The sequence below is a fragment of the Rhinolophus sinicus genome, linkage group LG05, assembly GCF_036562045.2.
Source record: "Rhinolophus sinicus isolate RSC01 linkage group LG05, ASM3656204v1, whole genome shotgun sequence".
Taxonomy (NCBI): Eukaryota; Metazoa; Chordata; class Mammalia; order Chiroptera; family Rhinolophidae; genus Rhinolophus; species Rhinolophus sinicus.
Window position 1 is genome coordinate 97,244,577 of NC_133755.1, and position 20,471 is coordinate 97,265,047.

At 36.1% G+C, this 20,471-nt stretch overlaps 1 protein-coding gene across 6 annotated transcripts in view; it reads right to left on the bottom strand.

Annotated features, from left to right (window-relative positions):
• PKHD1 (PKHD1 ciliary IPT domain containing fibrocystin/polyductin) overlaps positions 1 to 20,471 on the bottom strand; it is a 433,016-nt gene that overhangs the window by 34,387 nt on the left and 378,158 nt on the right. For all 6 annotated transcript variants that reach the window (XM_019734773.2, XM_074333064.1, XM_074333066.1 and 3 more), the window contains 3 exons: positions 12,203 to 13,217; positions 2,219 to 2,354; positions 1,087 to 1,174 (listed from right to left, as the gene is read on the bottom strand). In XM_019734773.2, the coding sequence (XP_019590332.2) occupies positions 1,087 to 1,174; positions 2,219 to 2,354; positions 12,203 to 13,217 (1,239 nt within the window). The remainder of the gene's footprint in view (positions 1 to 1,086; positions 1,175 to 2,218; positions 2,355 to 12,202; positions 13,218 to 20,471) is intronic.

The window sequence follows — 20,471 nt, forward strand, 5'->3', positions numbered from 1 at the left end:
TACCTATTAGGATGGCTATTATCAAAAAAACAAAAGACAACAAGTGTTGGTGAGGATATGGAGAAACTCGAACTCTTATACACTATTGGTGGTATTGCAAAATGGTGCAGCCACTATGGAAAACAGTATAGAGGTTCATCACAAATTTAAAAATAGAATTACCATATGATCCAGCTAGCCCACTTCTGTATATTTATCCAAAAGAATTGAAATCAGGCTCTCAAAGAGATAGCTGTACCCCATGTGCATTGCAGTGCCATTCACACTTGCCAAGATATGGAAATAACCTAAATGTCCATTGGCAGATGATTGAATAAAGAAAAATGTGGTATACACATACAATGGAATATTATTCAGTCATTTAAAAAAAGGAAATTCTGATATATGTAACAACTTGGATGCACCTCGATGACGTTATGCCAAGGAAATAAGTCACAAAGGGACAAATACTGTATGAGTCCATTTATATATATGAGGTATCTAAAATAGTCAACTCAAAAAAGCAAATAATAGAATGATGTTTTTGTTTTTTTAAAATTTTCATATGCACAAGCTCCAGGGAAACTGAATGAAGCCCACAGTGGTGCTGGGACTGCACAGGAAGTTAACAGAGGACAAATAAAGGTAGAGAGGGAAAAATCAACTGGAGGGTCTGCTCTGGGCCAGGTATTTTGCATTTACCATCACATTATTCTTCCTATCACTGAGATTACATGTTTCTCCATTGGAACCGCATTGTACCTGTGACTTGCTCCCTGAGCCAGTCTATGGTATTGTACCAAAGAATTGTTTGTCTTAGGGGAACACACTCTTCTTCTTCTACCATACAGAGGATGTGGGATATGACCAGAATGCTCCTTCATCACATAAGGAAAGGGAGGGGAAAAGGTGGTTCCTTAAATATTTACTGCCAGCCTAAACTTTCTTTTCACAGACACTGGCTTTGTAGTCTGGAGATGAAGGATGTTTCTTCCAAATCACTGAAGATACTGAGTGTTATTGACCTTGCTATGAATTCCTAATGGTTGCAAACATTTTCTGTGCAGATGCAGTAGTAACAGGCCTCTGAATATCAGAGATACCTACCTTGCAGCACTGAGTCTGACGTCCCTTCCAGGGAAACAGAAATGACCCAAGGCTCTGAGGGGGATCCCAAGGACTCTACTCTCCGATTCTGAAACCGGAAAAAAAAGAAAGAAAGGAAAAGTTGGATTCAGAAGAGAATTCGGTGAAGTTATCTAAAAAAATAAAAAATAAAAAATAAAAGAATACAGACAGAAACTTTTATGAAGCACAAATGCAGGAGAAATAAACAAAAGAAGGAAAAATGATAAGTATTTTCTTTCTCGTATTAAGAATATGTAAAAATTGGCTTATTGAGAGAGGAGAAGGGACATTATTGCAGAGAAAGTTGGGGCAGCACAGTGAAGAGAAGAGAGGAAAGCTACATTTGTAGAAGAGGAGAAAGATGTTATGTGCTGGAGGTTAATGAGGAAGGAGAAGTTAAGAGAAGAAAACAGGAGAGAATTGGGTGAGTACCAGACTACACCAAAGTGACCGGTTTCCAAGTGGGGACCTCAGTTCCCTGGCCTTCATTCCTCTGCAAACATGTCAGGGAGGTGCATTTTTAAAATAAAGACTGGAACCTGATATAACTGTCCTATTTCCCTGTTTTCCCTGTGTGACTTTAGTAAATATAGAAAAAAAAAATAGAACCAGAGGGCCTGGACACTGAAATTAGAATTAAGCACTGAACCCGCTGGTTGACGACTTATTTAACCAGCAAGCCTACTTCTGGGGATATATCCAAATATAAGAGAAATCATTTTAAATAACATAAAACTATAATGCAGATGTGATGGCACAAAGTCCTTCATTGGCATATGAAATTATTTCTTCAGATATAGCAGATATACTTCTTTGAGAAGGCTAGATTTCCAAGATAATATGAGAGACCTACTTTAAGAATTTGCTTGGTGAGGAATAGTATCAGAATTATATTTTTTTCCCCTTAATCAAATTCTGGACATTCATATAAAGTGGAAGGAAAGTAGGCTGTGAAATGGAAGGAAGATGACGGAAGTAGTTAGAAGTTCTAAGTGCAGCAAGTATCACACAGTGGGTACTCTGTAAATGTGTACCATGATGGATTCTAAAAGGTGTTCTGAGTACATGCTACCCAGTTCTAAAGAAAGAGTGTAACCTGTGAACAAGTTACCTGCTTATCCACAAAAATGAGTTGTGGTTGTACTGGCAGTTCTTTTCCCACTTCTCCATCTGAAGGCTGGACTAGGACTGAAAGAGCATAGGGCCGAATATATATCAAGTTCCCAGTTTTAAAGTTGCTGGTATTTCTGGCATGTGTTAAAAAAAAAAAAAAAAAAGATAGAATGAATACATTCATAGGATTACAAATATCAATGTGGTAGCCATATTCCATAATACATTATTACCAGCGAGAACATTCACATTTGCATCTAGAATACACGTTACAGTGAACATCATCTTATAACCGCAGAATAATTACGTATTTATTTTATATGCTTGCTTAGCCATAGTAAAGGATGGACTGGGTGTTGGGGGTGTGGAAAAGCACAGATTATAAACTTCGACTTTTATCACAATTTATTAATATCAGCCCCCAAAAAGCCTCAGTGAGGGAAATTCTCAGACTGAAATACTTAGAAGATGGAAATGTGTTCAGCGATATGCTAATAAACTAGCTCTCCCCCCAAATACCCTGATTTTCCAATTTCTATAGTAGAAATACTCTCACAAGGGCTGATTCAGGTACCAAGATGACATCACTGAGAACTGGGAAGAGATACCTGAGAGCAAGCTCCAGTATTTGACATGGAATAATTCATTTAGTACTCACAACAACCCTTTCGCCATGTGCTTGCACTAAATTGGATCAATAACTGTGGGATTAATTCATTCATTTATTTTAACGGAAAGAAGCCCTCGGGGTAAATAATACTTACAATTAGTATATGCTGAGTACTTACTGTGTAGCATATAAAAACCCATTGCATCTTTAAAATGACACTGTGAGGTAGATACTCTTGTTTCTACATGAAAAAAACGAGGTCCAAAACGGCTAACGTAATTGCCAAAGGTCTTACGAATAGTACGTGTATGAGCAAGGTCTAGAGTCGTTAACCAATAAGCTGTATTGTTTTTCATCTCTTTGTAGCACATTAATTGCTGATATGACTTAGCAATAAAATTGAATAAATAAAATAAAATAAAAATGGTTATGTAATTCATGATACTTTAAAATACCTTTTCCCAGAGCTTTGGTACTTTTGATGCTCAAGATAGCTTTATTAAAAGAATATATCTATTGCCCCATTAAGTCTATTATATATTACATATCATAGGCATACTACAGATTTTTAGTAATTAATTGGAGATTATAGATATCAAATAACTCATATATTACCCTAATATAGTACATCCTATGCTGACTTATCCTCAGAAAAACCTAGGTCAGGCCTAATAAGTAAGGACTTGATTTTATAAAAAGTAGCCTATCCTGCCCTCAATTAAATGCTTGTGAGTCAGCTACTTTATTCCCTTACCTTTTATTTTTTTTTTTTTCTTTTGAGGAGAAAAGGATAAAATATTTATTTAACATGGAAGGTGTATGCCAGGTAAAGTGACAATTAGTCCTAAAAAGAGGAAATAGTGGAAAAGCAAATACAGCAGATAATAAACTATGGAGTTTTTATAGGAAGCATTTTCCCTGTCCCCTGAGAATTCTGGGAAATCGGGGGGTGGGGGGGCAGAGTGGGGATATGTGGTCCTAAGAACTCCCTTTGGTCATCTACCAGCTAAGGCCCTGACCTCTGCTACAATCACTCACTGGGAATTCAACATACACTAGCCTGACCATCACTTATTAATTTGCTTAGCCTGAGTGAGTATGGCTCTGTTTTAATTGTTTTTAAGGGAATAATTTAAAGCAGATTTTTAAAATCCATGCTATTAATTCTGTTCTTCTATGGGTCCCAGGTTACTAGAAGATTTTAACATTGTTATCAGATCCTGTTTCTTCCCTAACCTATTTCTTAAATGCTTTCTGACGCGGGACAGGATCCAGGCTAGCAGCGTGGGTTAAAGAAACTGAAAGGAAAGACTCCATCAGATGCCTAGAGACCAAGGGATGGGAACCAACTGCCTGAACACCCGCTGAGAAGCCATCCCTGACACACTTTAAAGTTTATTGTGAGCAAACATCTCTTATTAAATGTAAACAGCATCTCACTGGAGGTCAGAGACTTGCTGCTACAGCATATCCCAAGGTAATACCACTTTAAGCTCCACATAAACTCTTAAGCAGTTTCTATCCTAAAACCTGACCGTAGGTGGTACAGTTTTTTACGATATGTTATAATAGTGCAATAAATCTGTTAGCTTAAAATCGAATCTCCGTGGCCTTTTAGAGAAATCATCATTAAATGCAGGGTCCTGTTAATGATGCCATCGAAGTGAAATTGTTTAATCTGCTCAGGGGGTGAAAGGTCACCAAATGAATTTTTTATAATACATCAACTTGACACGCAATAGGGAAAACTGTAATAGATAAAAGCAAAGGAAAAGGGCACTGTCTTCTTCTGATAGGTCAATAGCAGCCAAGAGAGTCACTCATCCACTTTCCTTTCACGATGGGGCTCCTTTTGCATTTAATATGGACACCCAATTAATACCTCAGCACCAGAGACAACCTCATTTTAGGTGACTTATAGCAATTTCTCCCCCTTCCCTGAAATGAAAGTGATCACAATACATCATAGCATTGTGCGAATTAACGTTAATTGATTCAAGTTACCAAGCAATGATGGGCCACTTATATAATCTAGGCGTTATTGGGTGCTAGAAGGGATGGAGGGAAGATTAGATTCCAGTGTCCGTTGCTGTGACGACGGGAGTCACCTGACGCCTTGTTAGACAGTTGTAAGGTTCTATTGCTGGCCCCAGTGGGGTCGTCAGTAAACTGGAGTGATGTCCAAACATCATTATACCCTGCTCCGATATTAAAGCAAAGGGATTAGCAACTTATTGCAAGCAACCTGGATTTGTCATTGTGCTGTCGTTATCCAATTTCCAACCGCTAATGTGACTGTAGCCTGCAGGCAGAAAGACCTACAGCCAAACTCTAAAAAATGGGGGAGGAAAGTTCCCTCCAACCCTCCCAGTTTTAACCACTATTTAACAGCTTCCAATACCCAGTCAGATATGTGAAAGAATTTTTTTCCCCCTTCAATGCTTGAGTGCAAACTAAAAAAGAACCATCATGAGAATACAGAAATTTCCCAGTTCAGAGAGCAAAACTATTCATTACAACTCTTGCTTTTCAATCTTCCAAATCCAAACGGTTTACCCTGTAAAGGAGGGGATTATTTCTATTTGCATGGTAAACCCAGAAAACAAATAAACAAATAAATCCTACTGGTGAAAGCTGGCTCTGGGCAAGAGCTATGGTGGGGGTAGTGAGAACCGGAGTTGAGATACTGCCTCACTCCCTCTTTAACATTTGCTTTCTTCAAGTTACAAAGTCAGGTTCCTTTAAAAGAGCCCCATATTTTAATTAAATGCTTCAGGGTGTCCTGAGCATTTTCAACCATTGTTATTTTAAATAGGCTAGATAGGGCAGAATTTATATGGGGCAGGAGGGTACTTGAACTCCAAAGGAGTTGGCAAAATTCTGTACCCTGGAAGAAGAAAGTGAGTTCTTTAAATCACTTCAGTTTAACAAACATGTTAACTCTTCTACTATGTACAAACATTGTTCTAAATAGTGTGAGATATGCCAAGATAAATAAACACCATGACCTCTGTCCTTTAGGAAGTTCTTCCACGTAGTTTGTAAGGCATGAATGACTTTACTGGTTAACGTTCAGATTTGACATGTTCCATTTTACTTATAGAGTAGTCCCCGCTTATCCACAGGGCATTACCCCCAGTAGATATTTGAAACCAAGGATAGTACCAAACTCTATGCATACTATGTTTTTTCTTATACATACATACCTTTTCACTTAAAGGAAGTACTTTATGGCTTTTCTTTACATATCTGAATTGACACCCTCACTACTCTTGTGCTTTGGGGAAATTATTAAGTAAAATAAGGGTTACCTACCACAAGCACTGCGATACTGAGACAGTCAATCTGATGAGCTAGATGGCCACTAGGTGACTAATGAGTGAATAGCACATACAGGGTCAATACACGGGACAAAAGGATGATTCACGTCCTGGGCAGGATGAAGTGGGATAGTGCAAGATTTCCTCACACTACTCAGGATGGCACCCAAGTTAAAACTTAGGAATTGTTTATTTCGGGAATTTTCCAATAAATATTTTTAGGTCATGGCTGGCTGCAGGTAAATGAAACCTCAGCAAAACTGTGGGGACTACTATATTTCATAGACTTTATGCTCCCTACCAAACTTGCCAGATGCCCTTACCTGCTGTAAACTCCTAAGTGGGATGGAATGTCTCATGATTTGATTCTTTTACTCTGTCACTACAGCATAGTGTTTTAGTTAAATGTTCTAAACTTGGCACATTGTAAGCACCCAACACATGTTACTGTAGTAACACTATAACAAATAAGTACCCACCATGCCCTCTTTCTGCTCTGAGGTCACTAAACGCCTCTGGAAAGCCACACCTATCTTGGTCTGGCCAACTTCTCATTCTGGTATACTCCTCAGTTGGTGTGCTGTTATATTCTAATACTTATTATTAAGCTCTTGAGGTTCTTTGGAATTATTCATTTCAAAGCGGGATTTGAGTAACACTAGATACAGGTTGCAGTCTGCCAGGAATATATAAAGACACAGAGTAAATATGGCACAGCCTCCAACAAGGTCAATTTAGAGGTTGAAATCGAAGTATTTCAGTTGGTAAATCATTTAAAATAATATTTTATAATACATCTAGCATGAATATCTTATCTGGAATAATGGAAACTCTGAATACATTTTTAAGATCATACACAAAATATTCAAAATGTCTTGTTTGTACTGGGGTGCAGTGGCAGTCAGAGTCTGACCAGGAAGACAGAAATCTCTCCTGATTTTTCTAATGAAAGCGATTTAATACGAGATATGGGTTACACCCGAGTGTCAGAATAGCAGAGAGGCGCAGCAGGTTGCATTTCAATATCTGCAAAAAGTATTTTATGATCATTTATTGCGCACGGCACTGTGCTTAGGTATTCTTGAGAATGTACTAGTAAGTTGAAGCCTTGGCCGCCTAATAAATATTATAAAGATACAAATATACTCAAGTTAATTATACAAAAAACTAAATCAATGGTTAGCAGATTCACATTGCGTTCATGATATCTTTGTAATAGATATAGAATAGTGAGATTTAGTACAGCATTCTTATTAAATAGTTACATAAATATTTGTTTTGCCTATCCATTAATTTTCAGATCTCTAGATTTTCCTACAAGCCATATAATTTTGGGACATAATAGCTGTTCAATTAATGTTTGGGAGGTACAAAACATTGAAATGTAAATTTTTATGTCTTTATTATATTTACCTAGAACTAAACCATCTGGATAAGTAAATATAAATTACTTAATTTTAAAGCAATGTGGTCACTTTTGGAATCATAATTACATGTGTATGTGGGTGGGGAAATGCTGGATGCAGGTATGTTAACAGCAGTAATGGATTACTAGTAACATCCTGTTTATAAGGAAAATAGTAGAAAAAAATATAACCTCCAGAAGAAGAATCAAAGATTTAGTGGTCTGGGGCCATTTAGTATAAGAACAATGGTTCCTAAGGGCATCACTGCGGAAACAGGGCTGTGAAATAAATGATGGTTTTAATGATGGCCGTGAATCATCGATAAAAATGTGAAATAGTCTACATTATTTCCCATTTAATAAGGCTAGATAATATATTATTTTAAGTTTAAGAGATGAAAGCTTTTTAAAAAATATAGTGATAAAAGGAGTAATTTTTAATTAAATGGAAAGTTTGCTTATGCCGAGTATCTCATTTTCCCACAAAACCACATCTATAACATACTGTTATGACAATTTTGCCATACACCTCACTCAACAAAGTAGTGAATCTGTATTACAGTGAAAAGAAGACATAGTGCAGAAATATTCTTTAACAGCAAAGCTGTGTTTTTTGCCACGAGGGAGCAAAGAGACAAGCTGGCAGTATAGGAATCTCTTCCAGGATGAACATTCTGCCATTCTTGGGAAAAATATCCTCCCGTGTTGACAGAAAGATTTTGTCCTTGCATACTCAAAACAGCTGTTTCCTAGAAAGCAGATGCCCAGGGGGCATGAGGAGGTTACACAACAGAAGATGCTAAATGAGACTGAGTACCAATAGACTCCTGTAATTGTCTCTTCTGGTTTTCGCCTCTGTTCTAAGTCAGCTTGATAGTTGCTCCTTATACAGAATAAGGGAATTAAAGATCTATTCACGTGATGGGTACAAAAACACACAGCTATACACTCCCACAGTGTCATGTTTACCTTAAATATAACTGTTTTCAGGGCCCAAGTTTCATGTCAATGCCATAGACAAAGACATTTATGTCAGACAGCTTATTAGTTTTCCATTGCTGCATAACAAATTACCACAAACTTAGGTTTAAAATAATACAAATGTATTGTCTCCAGGTTATGGGTCAAGAGTCCAGACAGGCTTGGCTGAGTTCAAGCCTTAGGTTGGGGCTCTCGGGAAGAATCTACTTCCAAATACATTCACATTGTTGGTAGTTTATTTCCTTATGGCTGTAGAATTGAGGTCCCTGTTTCCTTGCTGGCTGTCAGCCAATGACCCCTCTCTATTCTTGGAGTCTACCTGCTTTTTTTCCTCATGTGGTCCCTTCCCTCTTAAACGCAGTGACACTTCAACTCCTTCTCACACTTTAATCTCTCTGCCTTCCTCTTCTGCCTTCTTCTTTTGACACAACAAGAAAAAGCTCTCCTCTTTTAGGGGCTCATGTGTTTAATTGGGCCCACATTGAGAATCTGGATATTTCCTCTGTCTTACTGTCAACTGTGCCATATAACATAGTGTATTCACAGAAGTGCTATCTAATCATATTCGTAGGTTCCTGGGATTAGGGCAGCACATTTTTGGGAGACCATTTTTAGAAATTCTGCCAACCATAAACAGCTTTGGCATTTCAACAGCCAAACTTCCATTAAAAAATGCAGACATATTTAATTTTTCCACATGACAAATATTATTATTATTATCATCATTATTAATATTATTATTAATTTTAAAGAAAGGAGGGAAAGAAATTCAAGAGAAAAACAACTTTCTATGGAAAGGAAGGGGACTAACACAAAATGTGTCCGGCCAGGATTCCAAATAAAAGACAGAATATACAAATAAGATGCCCCCATGGGGAACCCCCAGACTGAAAGCGCACATTGAACATATGTTTGTCTCTGTTCTCTCTACTGCACTGAAATTACTTCAAAGAATAAAGATGCATAAAAATAGTATAAATCAACAAGGATGAAGAAGGCAGGAGAGAAGAGAACTGACAACAGAGGACAACTAAGTTTTGTAAGATAGAAAATAGGTTCATAGAACTGACCTAGCCAAACGAGTAAGCTTAAATCCAGAGGCCTTTAGAGGAGGATAAACACTAAGAGAGGCCAATTCACTGTGCATTATTTCGTTAAAAATAGATAGCACTCTATTTCTCCCCACAAACTGAAGGTGGTAGGTTTTTGAAAGCAGGGAGTACTTCCCTTGAAAAGTACATGCCCAATATGGCTTCAATTTGTTGACATGCATGCAACCCCATTAAATTAATAACAGTGAACCTCTCAAGAACATCCTTGGTGCTTTTCACTAAAAGGCCTGAGTGCTAGACTAATTTCTGCTGTCTCAAGGTCAATTCATTAGCTTGTCAATGGCTCTCCAGTGAGTTCAGTGGAAGTCCCAAACTGACACTGATCAAAGATGAAGGAACAGGACTGGCCTTGGGGCCTGCACAGGGCTTCAGGGTTGTTTACCACACTGTGCAATTCTTAAGAATATGCAATGTGATATATAGATGATGTGATGCAGAACTGTACACCTGAAACCTATGTAACTTTACTAACAATTGTCACCCCAATAGACTTTAATTAAAAAGAAAAAGAAAAAGAATATGGTTTTTCTCATTCAATTCCTTAGGACATGGCATTTCTCATTCTTCAGAGATTTATTTAGATATACTTAAGAAGACGTTGTTCCTTATCTTCAGAAGATTTGCCTTTTGTCTTATGTCTAGAAATTTCTCTTAAAATAGTAAAGGAACAGAGAGAAATGGGAGCTATAACATATCCCAACAAAAAACTGATGCACCTAGTCACCCACACGTAAAATATACTTATAAGAACTCAGTGGGATCTAAATGAAATTGGACTAAAGGAAAGAAAATATATTTAAACATAAGCTAAGATACATTAGCACAATGTTTTCCAGATTCCTGATTCTTATATCATCATACATAATATCATAATACCATCAATAGCATGGTGAAGGTTTGGTGGTTGGTAAAAAATATCCAAGATTTAATAGATTCTGAGCAATCATGCAACTAGGAGTATGTTTTGATTCTAAGCTAACAATTCCCAGAACTCTTCAAATTAACCAGAATCCAGAAAAAAAAATGCTTGAGTTTTCTTTCATATCTTCCATACATACTAATGTATTATAGAAAAGAGGAACACCTATCTCCATTGTAAAGATAGATAAAATATAATATAAAAACACTAGCTATGCTTCTATATGAATATGTTTCTCAGTGTATAAAAAGGCAATAAATGTATTAGTTAGATATACCTCAAAATGTGAAGGTATCACTTTTTGTTTTTGTTGTTTATTTTATAGTGAACTTCACATCCATTGGAAATGGTTGTATAGAGGTAACTAACACCCATTAAATATTAGTTGCTCACTTATTAGCACTACTACATATACGATGAAAAAGCAATAACAACATAATAATCTAAAAGAATGTTAATGCTCTAAAATTTCATTGAGTAATATAGCTCAGAATCTAAATAATTTTACCTATCTCAGGGACCCAATATTATCTCAAACTGTGCATAAGTTTCAGCTTATTTTCCCTGTGGTGGTGACAAGTTTATAGGGAATATCCATGTTTGCCCATCTTGAGCCCTCTATGACCAAATAGCATGCATTTGTGAGGTGGTTAGTTTTATGTATGTTTCCTAAGAATTATGACAAGTTCATATTGTTTCTCAGTCTGGGGTATCATTTTTGGTTGTTTCGTGTTCTGTAAAAAATGGATCTTGAGACTCTAACAGTCTTGACTTCATGGCAGATGCCTTAGATGAACTTGGGCTAGTCAGTTCATCCCTTAGCTAACATAGTCCATAAAATTGAGAGTATTTTACACTTGCCTTTCCTTAATGTGTACTGCACATACTTGAGGGAAACATTCAGGTAAATCTACTTCTGAAATGTGTATTAAACAGAAACCTACTGGAGAATTTTAAAATACAAGCTTGTAGAGTCAGAATAACATAGAACAAAGGATGCTGCAGGTCCTACACAGGTCTATGTTGTAAGTATAATTGGCAGCAGTGATGTTCCTGCCTCACACAATTTGACGAAGGTATCCTTTCAGAGCTTTGTAATCCTGGGTTAAATAAAACCCAACAGGTGTTACTGATTTAGCCTCATAAACTCCTGGTCATCCCTCCAAAATTTTCCTCAATATAAGTAACTTTCCCAGTTCCTCCAGGTAGAATTATTATCAGTCTCCCAGTGCTCAAGTTTTAGCTCATAGCTCTATAGCATTGTGATAGGCAATGTTTCTGTTAATATTTGTTTCATGTCAGCAATCCCAGAATCTAACCCACTGCTTAAATTCATTATATGAATAAATGAATGAACAAATGTATTGAAAACAAGTTGCTTCAGAAAATTCTCTTCCTACATGCTTTTCACTTTAAGATACCAAAAATACAATGTCTTCAACTACCCATGAAATATAATAATCATGAAAAATATAGATTTAATAAAGAATTTGAACATTGAGAACTTAAGACTATAAATTTATTCTTTTCTTAAGAAGCATATGGGTTATGTGATTCAGTATAAGTATATTGACATTTGTAATATGTACCCAAGAAATCAGTCCTAATTTGGATGTTATTATAATTAGTACTTACCCATAGGCATTAACTCCCTTTGACTGAGTCACCAGTAAGGCCCCAATAGTCATGTTCAGAACGTTCTCTAGCACTCCCGTCTGTTGAGCAGTGATAACCTGGTGAGCCAAATCCTGTAATTTGTTACTTGATAAGGATGGAATCAGGCCAGAGCTCCTTACTGTTGGCAGATCACCAATTTCGATGACCATTATTTTTGAGATAGTTTCCATGGTGGTTGGTGGCGGGACCCAATATGAGCTTATTTCCATCATGAGAGGTCTACGTTGACCAACTCTATAATGACTGGCACAAGTCACAGTTGGGCAATTGCGCTTTCTCTTTGCTCTATGGTCAGCGATGGCCTTTAAGGTTGCTTCATTGCCAGGCATGTCTTCAATTAATCTGATTTGGTCTTGGTTAACCTGCAAGAAGTCAATTAGTCTTTCAAGGATCCTGATTTCCCAGCCTTTTTCTAGGACTGAAAACATCACAGTGAAAGCCAAATTAATGGAAACACTTGAGTGTATTTCAATGGGCTTCTCTCCTTGTAGGACAATATACAAGAGATTATCCATCATGCTGAAATAGTTGGAACCAACAGACTCATCCAGCAATGAGGAAGTTGATTGAACCAGAGTAGGTGGAATGAAACGTTCTCCTAAAAAAACATGGGGCCTCTGGAGTTCATGGTAGAATACAGCCAAGAGAAGCTTGGAGGTACTTTTGTTCCCCAATAGAATAAAACGGAAAACTTGAGGAGTGTGATCCACAAAGCAGACCTTGGTGGTAGCCCCTGTAGGTAAAATGGAATAGAAAGCAGATGCAGACCCTGAGGTAAAGCAGGGAGTACTGGCATTTACACTACTAAAGGTGTCAACAAAACCACTGGTCACAGATACAACAGGATATAACTTCTTCATTGCCCAAGTGACATCAACATTGTCAAGAATTAAAATCACGTGGTCAGTCTGTTTGCAGATGTAGCCTGGTATCAGGGATCGGAACGTGCATTTTTGTTCTTCTCTGAATGTACCTATAAAATAAAGGAAAACAAACAAGTGACATATGAACCACAATCTCACAAAGATTATTTGCAACCTGTCACTTCCATCATCATCTATAACCTCATGAAACATTTCTTGAACATTTAGGTGTACTAGATACTGAGAACACAAAAAAGTCTTGGGCAAAATATGAAAAAAAAGTATGTTAAATAACAGCTATTTACTATAATCTAATTGTATATGCTACATAATGTGTCATTTAACGTTGATAATGGTTATAATAGCTAAGTGTGGAAACAGTTGAATAAATAAAATAATTAAGAAATAGAAGAAAGGGGCTGGAACAGAGAATTTATGGAGGCATGTTAAAATTGAAGAGGTATATTGTGACCAGATTGTGAAAGAGTGTTGATGTCAGACTATATAATTTTTCATACTTTCTTTTTCTCTAAATGAAGAGTAAAGAAATACAAGAAGAAGGGGGAAAAAGAAAGTAATAATTTGGGGATTGTTGACATTAAATAGAGGCCAAGTTGAAGATTATCTAGGTTAATGAAAACATTTAAAGAAACACCATTATCCATTATGCCCACCATTCCTAATTCTCCTGTCTATGAGCCTAGATTAGTTCTTGCTCTGAGTCCACAGGAATATTGTATCTTCCAACAGAGTTCCTTTGACTTAAAATTTATATGTACAAAATTATCTTGTATTGTTTGCTAGATATTTTAACTTTCCTTATTAGTACAAGTTCATCAAAGTAACCTAAACATTAGTGCAAGTTCATAAAAAAATCAGGTTATTACTACGGTAGCATGATCTAGCTTCCTCCTACATCTTTCCTTTCATATGATGTGATTAGAAATCTGTGCCAAAGCTGCCTATGTATCAATAAATTTAATACCAAAATGTTGCTTCAGGAATAGAGCACAAGGTTTACTTGTGCCTCACAATTACAGTAACAACAACAGTGGTAACAATTACAAGGGTAATTGTAAAATATTTCAAACTGAATGACAAAATTTTAGCATACCAAAATTGGTGGGATGTAGTGAAAACAGTGCTTTGAAGAAAATTTATTTAAATGCTTACATTACAAAAGAAGAATTGTCTAAAAACAATACCTTATGGCACTACTTTACATATGTTGAAAAGCAGCAAAGAAAACCCAAAATAAGTCATAGTAAAGGAAATAACAAATATAACAACAGAAATCAATGATATGAAAACAAACAAAGCCAGAGAAAGTAAGCAAAGCTATCATTTTATCCTTGGAAATATCAACAAATTGAATAACCCCTCACTTTACTGCTCATGGTAAAGAAAGCAAAAATCACCAGCTTCAGAAATGAAAGAGGGATTATTACTACAAATCTTATGGCCAAAGGTTAAGAGACTTACAAAGAAACTTTATGCCAATAAATTCAAGAACTTGGATAAATTAGACAAATTCCTTGAAAACTGACACAAGTCAAAACAGAACATTTGAATTGCTCTGCCTCTTAAAGAAATTGAATTTACTAAATTGAATACTAAATGATTAATTTAAATAGAGATTTAATTATTAAATATAAAAGAACGGTCACTTCTACATAGTGTATTTTCTCCGTATGGTCCTATACCATGCAAATGCTAATGTTAAATCAAGTATTATCTTCAAAAGCAAGGAACCACATGAAGGGAATTAATTGCATGATCTTAATAGCCAGGAAATTGTGCTTTGAGACCTTGATGCTCCAGTCTCCACTGCAAATGAAATAGTTCCCCTTTACTAAACTCTACAGCTCACTTTCCTTTGTATACATTTTTTTCCCAGCCATGTTGATATCATTGATTAAATCATTCACATTCCATCCAGTTTTATAGATCTCTGACTTGCTCTTCTTGCATCTCATCCAGGAGACAAAATGTCTTTTAAAGTGACCTCTACAGATTGCTAAATTCTTGGAACTGGCCCTAAGTAAAATCATTATTTTCTTAGTTAATATGATTCTCAGTCATGCTCTGCTAATAATTAACCATATGTACTTTAATAAATTACATAAGCTTAGTAGGTATCAGTGTCCCTAAGGGCTATTTCTCAAGGCCAGAGGCTATATCTCACATTTAAATCACCACAGGTCTTAACACATGACCTCAGACACAGTAGATGCTTCTTTATATGTATTAGTTGATCAATAAGCAATGTCCTTTTCAAAGTTCCTATTCTCTAAATAGTTTTTATCTATTCTTGCAAGTGTCTAGTTATAAGATTATTATTCTAGGGTTTGAATATATTTTAAACTAACCCATTAAAACAATAGTAACAGTATACTACAAAAAGTTATTATGAGAATTGCTCCCTGAATTGATGTTAATATGATAGCTCAATACTATGAGAAATTCAGCTATTTCACATGAGACCATAAAATTGAAATGATGGCTAATTACATTTGTATAAATTTTCTTGTGTTCTTGAATCACATAATTAATTTGTCCACAAAAGGTTTCTGTTGCGACAACACATTTTATCTTGACTGAGGCAAGGAAACTGAGGCAAGGAATTCAATAAACATTTATTGTGATTCCTTGTGTATGCTTCAACTGCTAACAGTAATAAGATTTTATTACTACCTCGTTTCCCTGAAAATAAGACCTAGCCGGACAATCAGCTCTAAGGTGTCTTTTGGAGTAAAAATTAATATAAGACCTGGTGTTATGTTATGTTATGTTATGTTATGTTATGTTATGTTATGTTATGTTATGTTATATATTATATAAGACCCAGTCTTATATTATGGTGAAATAAGACTGGATCTTATATTAATTTTTGCTCCAAAAGACACATGAGCACTGATTGTCTGGCTAGGTCTTATTTTTGGGGAAACACAGTAGCTATATCACCTCTCTAGTGATAAGGAAGGAGTTGCCTTTCTGTTATTATTAAGAATTGTGATGTGATTAGGTATTAAATGCCAAGCACATATGGCTACCAAATATGTGTCAATTATGCACTTGTTTAAACTTAGCCAGTTATCTTCCTGATTTCAGAGTAATGCCAATTACATGCATTGTTTTTATTCCTAATTTATCTCTTTTTTATGTTTTGAAACTCTGTGTCTGAACATCTTACTATGAAATAAATAGATACATATGTTCTGATTTCTGAGACATTTGTTTGGAGATTTACCACTATGACCTTCATGAAGTCAATAACTGGTAGCTCTTAAGTAAAAAGAGTTTCAAGAAATGTTGGTTATTTCAAAATATTCTCCCCACGCCTTCCTTCCCATACCCCATAAAATGGAGGACATAACCATTTGATCCAATGTAAGTATAAAGGATATTTAAATTATTTCTTTGGTTCAGCTCTTCTTGACAAAATGTAAAATAAACAGCACACTTTCTCTCTAAAAGCATACACTCTTTACAATAGTTGTTATCCTAGAAATAACACTGTGCAAAAAAATCTGTAATAAATAACATATTATCCAATTATCTATCGAAGGATACTTTAGTTGTTTCCATATCTTGGCCACCGTAAATAAAGCTGCAATGAATATCGGAGCACATAGGTATTTATGGATAAATGTTTTCAGATTTTTGGGGTAGATACCCAGGAGAGGGATTGTTAGGTCATTGGTAATTCTATTTTTAATTTTTTGAGGAACCTCCACACTGCCTTCCATAACGGCTGCACCAGTCTGCATTCCCACCAACAGTGTATGAGGGTTCCTTTTTCTCCACAGCCTCTCCAACACTTGTTACTATTTGTCTTGTTGATGATAGCCATTCTGACTGGGGTGAGGTGATATCTCTTTGTGGTTTTTATTTGCATTTCTCTGATGATTAGTGATGTTGACCATTTTTTCATATGTCTATTGGCCATCTGTGTGTCCTTTTTGGAGAAATGTCTGTTTACAATGGAACACTACTCTTCCATAAGAAAAGATGATATAGAACCATTTGTGACAACATGGATGGATCTTGAGATTATTATGCTAAGTGAAATAAGTCACACAGAGAAAGTGGAGGACCATATGATTTCACTCATGTGGGATATAAAACTGAAAACAACAAAGGAACAAGACAAACAAAGAAACATAAACTTATAGACACAGACAAGAGTTTAGTGATTACCAGAAGGTAAGGGGAAAAGGGGATGATAGATGACTGTAAAAGGGGACCAAATATATGGTGATGGAAGGAGAACTGATTCTTGGTGGTGAACACACAGTGTGATAGATAGATGATGTATTACAGAATTGTACACCTGAAATCTATGTAACTTTACTAACAATTGTCACCCCAATAAACTTTAATTTAAAAAAGAACACACTAATTATACTTTTATGCTATCCAGGGTTTCTTTAGCCCCATGTGTCTTAGAAGTCAGAGCTGAAGTTTCTTTGACAGTAGTGTGGGAATAATGATTGGGATGGGACTGCCCCAACCTCTTTATAAATGGGGTAAAGCTGCACACAGCTAGGTAGCATTTGCCCACTGGGGAAAAAATATGATTTATATTGTAGCTACATTATTATTAAACTAGGAAATCCTTATTTTTATAAAGGAAGTTAAAATAGACAAAAATTTAATAATTCCACTAAACAATTATACAGTCTTCTCTGGGAGTACAGGCTTACTTCTAGCAGGAATTTCTACCTTAGAGTTTTGACAAGAATTCTCTACAAAGGACATGACCTATGAGAGCTGAGAAGTAGATTCTTTTAAAATAATTAATTGAAGTAAATCAGCCTGGCACTCAAGATGAAATTGTGAAAAGCAGCTAATGCATAACTATGATCATTCAGAGCTTCATAAAATGTATAAGAAAAAAAGTCAGATTGTTGTATTTAGATACAAGCTGAAGTTCTGCAGATAAGACAGAACCCATAAAAAGGGAGAGAATGAAGTTGGATGAATGGCAAGTGGAACAGCTACAGCAGAACAATGTCTAGAGCCCTTTAAAAACTGGTTGGATTTGATAAGTCAAAAGACTCCATCTTTCATGGAGCAGGAAGGAAGACAGAAAGTGGTTGTGCAGGTAAAGGTGGCTGGGAGATAGAAGCACTCTTAGCTGCTGGGACATGTGAGGCAAAGTAAGGTCATCGACTAAAAGTGAAGTATGAGGGTATGTGTTAGGGTTTGGGATGAGGGGAGAGAGGGTAGGTGGGATGTTTGTAGATTGAGAAAATGGTGTGAAACTGTAATTGTGCAAGAGGGGTGAACCCGGTCATTCTGGATTTTAGTGCTTATACAATGTCTGGGAACCTTTCTATAAAAGTAGGAATAAAACTGAATTGAAAATTAGGAATAAGAGTGAGTAAATATTAGTTAAAATGAGAAAAAAGTCACAACACAATTATAAATTTAAACCTCACAAACACATAATAAAGTCTAGGAAAAAGTAATACTGTTAATTAATTACCCAACATACCTCTATATTATTTTTTTCTTAAATTTTTATTGCACACTTTTGTGTAGCTTCTTTATATGACAACATTATAATATTTTCTATAGAAGGGATAGAAAAATAATTCAGAATTTCCATTAGCCTGGATGATTGACATTTGTTGTCTATCATGGTAGTTTAAAAAGAGTTACTTGCAGCTTAACAACTCATAATTGGTAATATATAAATGTTTGCAATTGTCAAATGTCGCAAATTTCCTAGAAAGTTTTTCTCATGTGTGAACTATAATCTTTGAATAAATTTTCACACAATAACTTTTATGACCATGTTGCTTGAAACCCTACCTCTCCTCCACCTCTTACTTTTCTTCTCATTCCTCACGATACATTCGTATCACAGTGTATACTAGAGTCTGGCTTCTGTGTGTCACAGTATGGTAAGTTGACATGAGTGACTAGTAAGAACTTTATATAGAAGTGATTGTGAACCATAAAAAACACACACTATTAAACCTATATCAACTGTATATCCACCTCAATGTCCCCTTAGCAAGATCCTAAAAATGCTTGTGGCTAATCCATTGTCACTCAACCTCATAGTACTTATAATGAGGAAGAATTTAGAGTGGAGAGTGTTATCTTAAATTTTAGTTAAAATATCTCAATTTTGCAAATTTTACAAAAAACATAGGGCCATGCAAACACATTGTTAGGATTCCTTTTGGTGTCTTGGAAGTAAGTGGCCCATGTAAGTGAGGACCCTGAATGTAAACGTGATCATCTTCACCTTCCCTGAACCCTAAGTCAGCCTGTGTCATGGAGAGTGGAGGAACAAATGCCTTGGATATATCTCATAAGATGGCATGGACAAATACGATGGCTGGGTTCACTGAAGTTTGGATTTCTGCATGTTACTTGCAAGAGGGTCACAGGTATTTGCAAAGAATTATAATGAAGCACAGCACACCTCAGCTGCATAAAGAGGGAAATACAGCCAGGGGTGCTTATGTATATCAAATAAAGGCATGTGGCAACGGATTTGATGTCACAAGGAAAGAAAGGGCCTTTGAGCAAGTGAGACGGAAGGACATGAGTCATGGTCATAAAGTAGGACACTTGAGTTCATGATTTTGAAAGCTGATGGTGATGACAATGTCAGTGCTATGACTGTGCCAATCAATGGTAAGGTAGAAAGAAAAAAAAAAAAAAAGCACACTTCGAAAAAATAACAGCACCAACTGACATTTACTTAGGACTTTCTCTGTGCCAGGTATTCTAGATAAGCCTTGAAGATGAGTTGAGCAGTAAGAGTCTGAACATACAAACAAACAATAGTCAGACCATTTATAAAAATAAAACTCTGACCCACAATCTGCAGTAAACAGTCCAAGAAGCCAGCCTATTATCAGTAGCAACCAGTCCAGGATGACCAAACAATAACCCCTGAAATAATCAGCACAAAACAGCCAGTACTTGATTAATAGCTACCAGCTTCCCTAATTTTGTTCCTTTCTCCCTTCCTTTCTCCCTCCCTCCCTTCATTCCTTCCCTCCATTCTTCCTTCTCTAACCTCCTTTACCTAAAGCTTCTTAATGACAAGCTTAATTATCCATAGTTTACAGATAGAAAAATTGACTCACAGCAATTTTGACTCATATAATTACTTAGTAATGAGGAAGAGATGGAAGAGAAAAGTGTACTTCTAAACTTCTACCTATGCCTATGGCAAAATAAAATGTAACCCAAATAACTTCATTTGGGGATTGTATTTAGATGTAGGGTCAGCTGTGATGATTAGTACTGTTAAAGAGGTGTTGTAATAATCAGGACTTCTCTCTACACAATCTATTGAAAGGAACTCATGGAAAAGTTTTTGGTTATTTGTCGAA